The 11,550-nt window shown below is 34.4% G+C and overlaps 2 protein-coding genes across 2 annotated transcripts; both read right to left on the reverse strand.

Moving 5' to 3' along the window:
- Positions 1–228: 228 nt before the first annotated feature.
- Positions 229–2,564, reverse strand: LOC122610948. The gene is made up of 5 exons (XM_043783898.1): positions 1,989–2,564; positions 1,743–1,898; positions 1,101–1,277; positions 450–1,030; positions 229–325 (listed from the first exon to the last, which is right to left on the reverse strand). The coding sequence occupies exons 1-5, from the start codon at positions 2,562–2,564 to the stop codon at positions 229–231; spliced, it is 1,587 nt and encodes a 528-aa protein (XP_043639833.1).
- A 1,981-nt stretch (positions 2,565–4,545) lies between these two features.
- LOC122580363 (putative F-box/LRR-repeat protein At5g02930) lies at positions 4,546–7,168 on the reverse strand. The gene is made up of 4 exons (XM_043752636.1): positions 5,840–7,168; positions 5,439–5,615; positions 4,821–5,362; positions 4,546–4,724 (listed from the first exon to the last, which is right to left on the reverse strand). The coding sequence occupies exons 1-4, from the start codon at positions 6,833–6,835 to the stop codon at positions 4,676–4,678; spliced, it is 1,764 nt and encodes a 587-aa protein (XP_043608571.1). The 5' UTR covers positions 6,836–7,168; the 3' UTR covers positions 4,546–4,675.
- Positions 7,169–11,550: the final 4,382 nt, after the last annotated feature.

The following is an 11,550-nucleotide window of genomic DNA, read 5'->3' on the forward strand; positions in this document are numbered from 1 at the left end:
GCATTGAAACTTTTTTACACAACCTTTAATACCAGACACCCCTTTATTAATTCCTTTTCTCACTCAATCCACACACTATAACACACATATTGTACGGTTCTTGAATCTAACATGAAATCCGAGTAATATCTGGAATCACCTCACTCACTCAGTCACATTAAAATTTGAATTCATCATTTCATCACCAATGTAAGTGCACACACTTAACTCTTAACAGCCCAAATTTCATTATCCACTCTTAAGGTACTTACTAAAAGCCATAGCTCTATCCACTTTTATGAAAATTTGTAAAAACTCGAATCTGTTTGCCCAATCTTCAGCGGCCCTGAAAAATGCATGAGGTATACTTAGCTTCTTTACAAAGGAAGAATAATTGGGAACATGAGTAGGATTGATGATCGAATATATATGAAAGGCAAACGTGCTAGTAGCTAGTATGTGGTAATTACCTGGCAATGTCTTGAAATGTTGAGATATAATTATGAGACACATGTTCTTTATAAACATCAATGATCTTTTTGTTACATAAAGACAAGTCTTGAACTGTTGAAACTAGATGACGATGCTGTTTTTGTGTTACTTTTAGTCTGCGAATTTTGTGTGTCGTATCTTGAGTAGGAAAGTTTTTCAATAACATTAGGGTGGCCCGCTTCTCTTTCGAATGAATGGCTTCAAAATTTTCATATTCTTGCTCATACAGGTCATGCAACTTCCCCACACAGGCCCGGATACTTCCTGTCAGTTGCGCCAATTCAGCCGCAATTTGAGCCCTCTTATTGGAATGATCAGTGTGCATCTTTTTTTCCAAGCCCAGTGCCTTTGGAAGTAATGCCATAAGTTCCCAAATGCATGCTTTGGTGAATAGCACAATTTCCTGCTCTTTTGCGGAGGCTTGGAATCCCATCATATGTTCCAAGAGCTTTTTTTCAGAGACTTGCAGTTCCATCATGTCACACTTAACATCATCTGCAATCAGTTTGGCCTTCTTCTTTGTAGCCACTTTCTCTAACATATCTTTTATAGATGGTTCCTGTGGAGTCAGGGATAATGCTTTTAAGTTAACATTGAAATATTAGATAATATCATCCATATGAAAGTACCTCGGGTAAATCTTCAATGAGAGTGGCATCTGGGGAGTTAGCAAGCAAGAAGTCTCTGGTTGCAATGGACAGTTTTACTTTGTCTGCTTCTGCCCTGCTGTAGTCTATATTTAAGCAAACCAAGTTGCTAAAAGGTGAAGGATATTGCAAAACTAGATCCGAAAGTGAGGAAAGACACTGCAAAAAATATACTGTTTAGACGTTAAACATGCATATAATTATATATACACATACTATATCTACGCTTTGATCAAGGTTCTTATACATCTGTATGAATATTTGTTAACTGTTAACCGAGTTGGTTCTGGTGTGCATTGATTTCATAGAAATCCTTAACTCAATAGGTGTAATGACAATATATATGTAGAAAATCTCATAATTTTGAAACCGACATCAAGTCTTTACTAAAGAAACATCAAAAGCAAGCCATGACACTTTGAACTTCAATTCAGTTATATCTTATTTCCACTTGTCGGAGCCTCATCATGCATGGTTCCTATTAAGTAATTTTAAGGCACGTACGTTTTCTAGCTAACACAGTAGTAGCACTTGGTCAAATTATAAGGGTGCTTGAGGGTGTAATGCCTCAAGAAAAGTGATACTTAAAATGACCGATAATTAGATATATACCAACGTACATACCTCCACAATGCCCAAGTTAAGCGTGAGAAATCTGGCACTGTGTAGCTTTTGAAGCATGTTAATAGCATGGTGTGCATCTTGCTCATTGTACGGCATGTCTAAAGGATTCAAAGCGATACTCGCTTTGTTGAGAGAATGAAAAGAATATTTTGGCAGCTGTAGTAAAGAACGAAAATGATCATATTTGTAACAAAAACTTGAAATTCCTGGAGGTGCATTCAAGTACTTGATTGTACAATTGATTACAGTGAGATTCTCAAGTTGAGGTGCAATCACATTGACGACATTATTAGCATATGAGCAATTAACAAGCATGAGATTCTCAAGTCGAGGGGTAATGATGTCAAATACCGCCCTATAAAAAACACAGAAACTCTTCAAAGTGAGGATCTTTAAGTTAAAGCACTTTGAGAAAAGATCAATAGAGTCCCCCGTGTCCTTGCCGCCACGCAATGTAACATTACTGAGATGCAAAGTAGTCAAAACTGGAAAATCCCAAGGCGTTTTGGGTGTATTCAAATATGCATCAGGACCGATACTAGTAAAGGTAAAATGTTTAAGAGACAGGGAGCCCCTAATGAGGCAGAGAGGAAGCCCATGTTGGTTTACGGGGGTACTACTGACAATTATGTCTTGGACATTGTGAGAAAACGCATAACCTGCAATCCTTTTCACAAAAACCTGACTACCTGCTCCATGGAAACTTAGCTTCATCAAATACACGTCCACCTGATCATTGCGACGACGCAGAAGTTTGGTAACGAATTTTGAAAACTGCGGTAATGAATCAAATTCCTGACTTGAAAGAGTGAGATACGGCATGGATCTCCATAACATTTTCCATCTCGGAGACAGCAGCAAACATGTTTGGACAACAAATTTAGTGCCGAAACAAGAGAAGATTTGATGAAGAAGCTCATCTGGCAAGCCGCTCAATCTGTCTTCATTTAGCATTGGTCTTTTATTGCCGTCCATCCTTAATTAATACTGTAGTACATAAATCTCTCTGCAAATAAATGGTTACAACCCAAATCTTGGTTATTAATTTATTTAGCATATGTTATATATCTTTGCAACATTGTTTTGAAAGGTGAATCACTCTTTTTAAGATTGTTAATTGTGTTAAGGTGATCACTCTTTCAAAACATGGATATATGGGTTTTTATATATGTTCTGTTAATAAAACTAAATTCCACATTCGACGTATTCCATGAAGATCCGTACAACAAGTTTTCTTATTGATAGCATGTGTAATATAATTAATTGATTAATAAATCAGAAGGGGGAGAATACTGATATAAACTATTATGATTTATGAGGATCTCTCTCTCTATATATATATATATATATATATATATTAAGAGAATATGTACCTTTAATTTCTCATTTGATGATATATATTCAGTAAATTGGCTCAGATCATAATAAAGTAATGAATGTATATTGTGTATGGTTAAGTTTTTCTCGGTTTTCATAATCAATCAAGAGAAATTTGTGTAGTTGTGTGATGGGAAGTATGCTATAGAAGTTATCTAATTGAAATTTAAAAATGATATGCATATATGAGTCAGTTTTAATTTTTCCTAATATTTAGTTTACTTTTTTAAAAACAGAATAAGCTAATTTTAAAAAAGATTGGACATCCCGATCGCCATCCCAAATGTCCCATCGCCCCATGTAGATTTGGAGCCCGGCCGGTAGATGACTAGATGGAAAGATATCAAAATTACGCTTAAACTGCATATATATTACACCAACTTTCTAAATTTATGTATGTTATACCACACTACTCCATAAGCTAGTACCAAAGACTTTATATATGCAGCTGGCGGTCTATGATCACAATCCTTGTTCGATCACTTTATGCTTTGTTATTAGTTGCCCGCCCTTTTACTTATGATATGGGCCACTTCTGATTGCGGTGTCTTCTTGAACTTGAGTGTACAAAGCTTCAGACCAACTACTTAATTTGATGAGGTTAACATATGCACATTTTTTTTATTTGAAAAAAAAAAGAAAGAATAGATTAAAAGTTGATGCACTAGAAAATAATCACAGTAAACCACATATATTAAATTCCTAAGAATAGATTTTTACGTCAAAATGTAGTTAGTTCGGGTTAATAATACTAATGGGCCGGGATGAAGTTAAATTTATTGTGAGTGCTGTTTAGAATAATACTTGCGATTATGGAAGTAAAATGAGATGGGCTAAATAAGATGGTTTGGATTACACAATGCATTCCTAGTCAGCAGTCATGCATTTGTTCTGTTGTTAATTAATTAGCTACGAGTATAAGACAGACTTGCTAGATGGTATCATACGAAGGTTTATAAGTAAGGGACTCTGTTGATTATCTGTTCTTTACTTGTGATTACTCTAAGTGGATTTGGCAAGAAGAGAAGGATAAAATTATTAATGGTCATGGAATTCCTACTGAATGGGAGGAAATTGTAAAATGGTTCATTGAGTCTAAGTGTCAGAGGACAGTGCGGAATATTGGGAAAAGGATATCCTTTGCTGCAAGTGTTTATTGGGTTCGGAAGGAGTTATTTCAGCAGCAGAAAACGCCAAAGGATAAGATAATGGAATGTGTAAAGTGTAGACTGATGAGACCAAAGTTAAAAAGTTTAGATTAGGCTTTTTGTTAGATAGAAGTTATTCTATTTGTTTAACTGATGGATAGCATCAATGTTGTATTGTCGTTCAAGGTTAGTAGGTGTTTTGGGCATGTCCACCAATTATGGAAAGTTAGACGATTCCTTGTAATGTTTTTGATATGGAATAAAATACTGAGGTACCGTTCTCACTGAAAAAATAATAGATAAAAAAGGTTCAAGAACATAACTAGTAAACTTTTGCTAAAAAGGTACTGGTAATAGATCAAATGAAATCCAATTCCTACTGATCATAACTCTATATACTGTAAATTTTCATGAAATATTGTGTGAACTCGATCTCTTCGCCCAATCTTCAGCAACCCTGAAAAATGTGTGGTACTTGTTATGGCTTTCGTTCTCTATAAGGTAATTAGAATGAGACAGATTAGTTGATGAACATATATATATGGTTGGTTACCTGGAAATATCTTGAAATGTTGAGATGTTATGAGACACATGTTCTTTATAAACATCAACAATCTTTTTTTTACAGGAACATACATCTTCAAGCGTTGAGAGTAGACGGGCATCCAGTATTTCTGTTACTTTAAGTTGCTGAGAGTATTTGATTCTCTGTGAAGTAGGCAAGTTTCTCAATAACGATATGATCTGCATCTCCTTTGAATGAATCGCTTCAAAATTCTTGTAAACTTGCTGATACAAATCCTGCAGCCTCCCTACACAGGCCTGGATTCTCTGTGTCAGTCGAGCCAGTTCTGCCTCAATTTGATTGGAATCTGATTGCATCATTTTTTTCATGGTCAATACCTGTAGTAGGTTTGCCACAAGGTTCCCAAACAATGCTTTGGTATGTTCCTTGTCAAGATTTCTCTTAATATGTTGCATAATTTCCTGCTTTACGGAGTTTTGCAGTTCCTTCATTCGAGTCTTAATTTCTGTAATCAGTTTGGCTTTCTTCTCTGAAGCCTCTTTCTCTATCATTTCTTTTGTAAATGGTTCCTGCAAAGTCAGGGAAAATCGTTTTAAATCTAATATGAGATCAATATTAGGCCTGTTGATAATTAGATATATATACCTCGGGTAAGTCGTTGATGAATGTGGCATTCGGAGAGTTCTTAAGCAGGTAGTTTAGAGCTTCAGCTGATAGTTTTACTTTATATGCTTCCTCTCTGCTGGAGTCTATATTTAAGCAAATTAAGTTGATAAAAGGTGAAGGATGCTGCGCAACTAGATCCGGAAATGAGGAGAGACACTGCAGAATTAAGCTTATATATATCAAACATGCATAGATATATACACGTACAGATAGGATGCCGACTCTTTGACCAAGGTTGGTTTATGTATACAATTATTTGTTAACCATTCACTAAGTTAAATATGGCATATAAATATTGGTTTGATAGAAGTCCCTAACTCACTACTGGTTCGATCAAGGTTTGATACCTAAAATGACTTATAAGATATCAGCAGACGTACCTCAACAATGTCCAAGTTAACAGTAAGAAATCTGGCACTGTGGAGCTCCTGAAGCATGTTAATAGTGGCACGTGACTCTTCCTCGTTATACAGCATGTTTGAACGACTTAAATTTAAAGACAGAGTCACTTTATTGAGAGAATGAAAACAATCTTTTGGCAACTGCAGAGGATGTTTATTTTTGAAGCAAAAGTTTGAAATTTGTGAAGGTGCAATATTCAAGCCCTGGATTCGACAATTGATTACAATGAGATTCTTGATTTGAGGTGCAATCACATTGACGACGTCAACTAGCCAGCCAAACGAGCACTTAATAAGCATGAGATTTTCAAGTCGAGGGGTTATGATGTCAAATACCGCATTGCCACCACTATATCTGAAATTATTCAAAGTGAGGTCCTTTAAGTTGACACACTTGGAGAAAAGATCATTAGACTGTTTGTCATTCGGCCACCATGAAACATTACTGAGATTCAAACTAATTAAAACTGAAAAATCCCATGGTGTTTCGGCCAGTGTAGAGGAATATGCAGAATAATCAGTACTTCTAAAGGTGAAATGTTTAAGTGACTTGGAGCCCTTAAAGAGGCAAAGAGGAAGCCGTTGGTTATTCATGGGGCTACTAATGACAGTTAGTTGTTGGACATTGTGAGAAAATGCATAACGTGCAATTAGACTCACAAAAGGCTGACTAGCTGCCCTGTTGAAACTTAATTTTACCAAAAACACGTCTATCTGATGGTCACGACGAGACAGAACATTGGTCACGAATTTAGAAAAGCTATGTAAAGAATCAAATTCATGACTTGTAAAAGTGAGATATGGCATGGATCTCCAGAGAATGTTCCATCTTGGAAACAACAAACATGTTTGAACAACAAATTTAGTGTCAATAAAAGAGAAGATATGTTGAATAAGTTCATCCGGCAAGCTGCTCAATCTATCTTCAATTGGCGGCATTAGTCGTCGTCTAAGATTATTGCGTTCAAAGTCCATGTTCTTGATCTGCTGAACCCAGCTCACGTACCGCTTTAATGGGCGAACAACCCAACCCTTGGAACCCTTCGCCTAGGACATTAGAAAGGGCGAGAAAGGGCTTGCTTGGGAACTCCCCTATCTATTTGAATTGATTTACAGCGCCTATTTTCAAGCTTATAAAAGGGGCCTTCTAGCTAGCTAGCTCTTTCAGATCGATCTGCAAGATGGTTTGTCTAATCGCTAAAATAGAATGAGCAAAGTTACCAAATAGTATTACATATATATGGTATCTGTAAACCACATGGTCCAATATATGATGATCATGATTTATAAAGTAAAACTAAAATGAAAACGGGGTTGGTGGCCCATTGATAATTAAGGTCAAAAATTCACCCAGGTTCGATTTCCACTTCTTATATTTGTGTTAATTAGTGGATTAATAGGGGTTTTTATGGGTTTCATCCCAGCATCCTTGTAATTTAGGAATAGGAGTAGGATAGATGTCAACGTATAATGTTGTAATTCACATATGATATAATCTATATATATAAGTACACCAGGTAGGTTTTGCTTTTGATACAATATAATATATATCTATATGTATATGTATAGTATAATATATGATATATGTAGGTAATACTGACATAAAGAATTCAGAAAGAGATGGAGGTAGATATGTACGTACCAGACCTTTTTGTATCGATCTGAGAAGGAACAATTTTTATGATTTGATTGTTTTGTTAATATTCTCCAATTTGTACGTAAAATAAAAGGAAAAGGAGAAAAAGAAAAAACCAAGCAGGTAGGCTAGCGAGTTACACAAACTTCAATGTTCACGCGAAAAAAATTTAAAGAGGTTATAATTTGATATAAAATAAAATTAGGAAAAGATAAAAAGAAAAGTAGAAAGAATATCAATATGTTTTTTTTTCTTTCATAAATACAGCATATATTACCGTCTATTTAGAGAAATTATCACAAATTGTCCCTGTGGTTTGCTCGATTAACATTTTCGTCCTTGGACTTTTTTTATCACTAAATGTCCCTGTGTTTTTCCATTTCATTGCCAGATGTCCCTGCTTCAAATGTCCATCCATTTTGAGCCGTTAAGCCCCTCACGTGCTTGTCATGTGAGGGTAAAATCGTCCAAATAAACTAAAAACAAACCACAAGGACCATGTGACTCTATAACATTCATTCCTTCTTCTTCCTTTTGTTTTTAAGATCTAACAATAAGATCTCTTTCATTTTTTCTCATTCTTTTGAAGACCTAACAACAAAATCAAAATATTTCATATACATTTTCAAATCAATAATATATATATATATATATATATATATTATTGATTTGAAAATGTATATGAAATATTTTGATTTTGTTGTTAGATTTTAAAAAGAATGAGAAAAAATGAAAGAGATCTTATTGTTAGATCTTAAAAACAAAAGGAAGAAGAAGGAATGAATGTTATAGAGTCACATGGTCCTTGTGGTTTGTTTTTAGTTTATTTGGACGATTTTACCCTCACATGACAAGCACGTGAGGGGCTTAACGGCTCAAAATGGATGGACATTTGAAGCAGGGACATCTGGCAATGAAATGGAAAAACACAGGGACATTTAGTGATAAAAAAAAAAGTCCAAGGACGAAAATGCTAATCGAGCAAACCACAGGGACAATTTGTGATAATTTCTCTAGATAGACGGTAATATATGCTGTATTTATGAAAGAAAAAAAAACATATTGATATTCTTTCTACTTTTCTTTTTATCTTTTCCTAATTTTATTTTATATCGAATTATAACCTCTTTAAATTTTTTTCGCGTGAACATTGAAGTTGTTTGTGTAACTCGCTAGCCTACCCTACCTGCTTGGTTTTTTCTTTTTCTCCTTTTCCTTTTATTTTCTTTTTGAGTGTGAACAGTGAAGATGGCTGGCTAACCTGTCTGCTTGTTTTTTTTTCCTTTTTTTGATTTTTTAACTAGCGTGTTTTACAATTGTTATCCTACCTTTTTAACATTTTAATATTTCACCTTTTAACCATTAAATCTTTTTTTTAAAAAAAAGTTACATGTTTTATGTTTGAGGGATTAATTTTTTCTTTTTGTTTTAAAATTTATAATACTATAGTTTTTTTTTCCACCAAGTTTTGGTTTTTACTAAACAAAATCTTAAGGGTTGTAGTTAGGGTGCATTAAATAATTATACACCTACCATAAAATTCAGAGATAACATTTTGATATGAAAAATACAATTTTTTTATAACCTTAAGTTCAACCCCAAGGGCTGCATTTAACATTTCCCCAAAGTTTTTAGCTTTTTATTTCTATCTTCTAAAGAAAATTGCAATTTTATATTTTGTCACCGCAAATCTTACCAAAAAATTATATTTAAGATTTCAGTATATTGTTTAACCAAATATTTTTCAGTGTATTGTTTAAAAAAATATTGCGTGTTAAAATTTATGACCCTTATTCAAATTGATGTCTGATTGTTATCCCCGGCCAACGGCCGGGTATAACACTAGTTAAATATATTAATAAATTACAATAATATAAATATAAAGAAAAATAATCTTTACTCTTCTTTAAAAAAAATTACCATGTTTTTTTTCAACTTTCAGCTTTTAAAATACTTAAACTACAGATCTCATTTATTCACTAATTTAAATAACTCCACTTAATATACATCTATAAAATTCTTAATAAAACTATTTACAACATATATTTCACAACCCTTAAAGTAACTACACTTACCCCTCACCATTTCTGTTGCCGCTACCAACACCGTCATCATCGCCGCTACATTGCACGGGTAGTGGTTCCGAGGACGGCGAGTAGTGTAGTCTTACTGTGAAAAGTTATTGAAGTAAAAAGAGATCTTATAATTAATCTAGTACTTAAGATATATATTGTAAATTGATTTTATTAAGTATAGTATGAATATATCAAATGAAAATTTTATTATAATAAATAAAGAGGGGGTAAATTGGAGATTATGGGAGGGGTCATTTGCACTATTCTAGATTCACTATATTAATATATATTAATATATAAAAGTTATACATGTAACATCCGTGATATTTGACTTAGTTGACTTATAAATTGCACGTAAATGATTATGAACGATTTTGTTGGTTTATAAGAATTATCGAACATTTTATCGTGTTTTAACGTAACATTGAGTTTAGTTGTTGTTACGGTTTTGTTTTAGCTATTTGTCGGAATTAGCGGAGCGGGAGCCCAAAATGGACTCCCTAGGCCGGCCATCTCTCTCCACACCCACACATTCATCCATTCACTTCTTTCCTTCCATATTACTTCACTCTCTCATACTTTCCCCTTTCTTTCTTTCTTTATTCATCTACCATCTCAAATTCATCATAGATTCCTAATAAAATACTTGGATTTGTTGCAAGAATTAACTAAATAAAATAACCCTAATAATGATAATCCTTTTGGTATAAGAAATTTGGGCTCTCTAAGTGTTTTTCCTCTTGAAAGTCTCCAAACCCGAAATTGAAGATTTAGGTTGTTTTGGTAAGTGAAACTTAACTTAATTTCTTCCTTTTATATCATTAAACATGTTTCTTAGTCAAATCTTATGAGTTCTTGGTCGATTTCGGGTCAAAAACGGATTTGAACCATTTAGGGTTTTGAAATGGGTCATGAAACATTTTGGGCAAGAAATGATGTTATGAATCGAATCTATGATATGGGTTTTGTTTATTCATGTCAAATGATGTTTGTTTATGCTTCAAAATGTGTCTTGAACCTTCCTAGATCGATTCCTAAGTCAAAAATGAGGTTTTGGAGTGTTTTGGTTCGTGTTTGGCTTGTTTATGTGCAGAGTAGCAGATCCTCGCACTGCGACCCCTTCCCCTTGCCTCACTAGGTTCCATTTTTGTGGTTCAAGGGTTTTCTCGCGCCGCGAGTTTTGCCTGTTTCGCGCGTCAGTTTTCAAACGTCAATAACTTTTGAACCGTAAGTCCGTTTTAGGCGTATGACCTATCGTTGGAATCGTATGAGAGTCTATTTTCTCACGGTAACATCCTTTTGGGGTGAATCCATATCCATTTCCAAAAATATCGTGTTAAAACTCCCTTGTATTTGTTCGGTTAAACCATAAAGACATTTGAGGGTTATGACATAACCAAATCGAGTCACGATGGTCATCCAAAGTTAGAGTACCTTTATAAAGCTCCAATTAGGGATTTGACATGTGATTGTAATATGTATGTTGATAGGTGATGCACGCGAAACGATCGTTGGACGTTTATAGTTTGACTCTAACTTGTTGTAGCCGCCCAAGGTGAGTTTCGTAAACCTCTCCCTACTCAATTGAGATTCTGGCTGAAAGGTGTACGCATACGTGTTTGTTTGATTGTTTGGTTGATTTGATTGACAGCTTATTGATCGTTTGATTGAGATATGGTTTTGATTGATTGCTTGATGGTTGATGACTTGATGGCCACATTTATGATATGCATTATGACATTCGTATACATATGGTACATGAATTGATATTGACATTACTCGTGTTCATTCATTACACGTAATTGTTGTGTAACGTATACTTATATGTCATTTGGTTGATTATGCATACGATGTTGGATTATTGTGATGTGATTAGGATAGTTGTACATACATGGGAGACGATGATACATTTAATGAGTTGCGGATGTGGTGGGAAGGCTGCGGGTGACCCTGTATATAAGCATCCAAGATTGCTTAAA

This window comes from Erigeron canadensis, chromosome 8 (assembly GCF_010389155.1).
Source record: "Erigeron canadensis isolate Cc75 chromosome 8, C_canadensis_v1, whole genome shotgun sequence".
NCBI lineage: Eukaryota > Viridiplantae > Streptophyta > Magnoliopsida > Asterales > Asteraceae > Erigeron > Erigeron canadensis.

Bases quoted from the DNA above. Each gene is read 5' to 3' on its own strand.
- LOC122610948 (XM_043783898.1), bottom strand. From the start codon at position 2,564: ATGCCGTATCTCACTCTTTCAAGTCAGGAATTTGATTCATTACCGCAG. The intron at 1,278-1,742 runs GTATGTACGTTG...TATTTTTTGCAG, and splicing joins TTAACTTGGGCATTGTGGAG to TGTCTTTCCTCACTTTCGGA. The intron at 326-449 runs GTAATTACCACA...TGCATTTTTCAG, and splicing joins ACATTTCAAGACATTGCCAG to GGCCGCTGAAGATTGGGCAA.
- LOC122580363 (XM_043752636.1), bottom strand. From the start codon at position 6,835: ATGGACTTTGAACGCAATAATCTTAGACGACGACTAATGCCGCCAATT. The intron at 5,616-5,839 runs GTACGTCTGCTG...TTAATTCTGCAG, and splicing joins TTAACTTGGACATTGTTGAG to TGTCTCTCCTCATTTCCGGA. The intron at 5,363-5,438 runs GTATATATATCT...CTGACTTTGCAG, and splicing joins TCATCAACGACTTACCCGAG to GAACCATTTACAAAAGAAAT.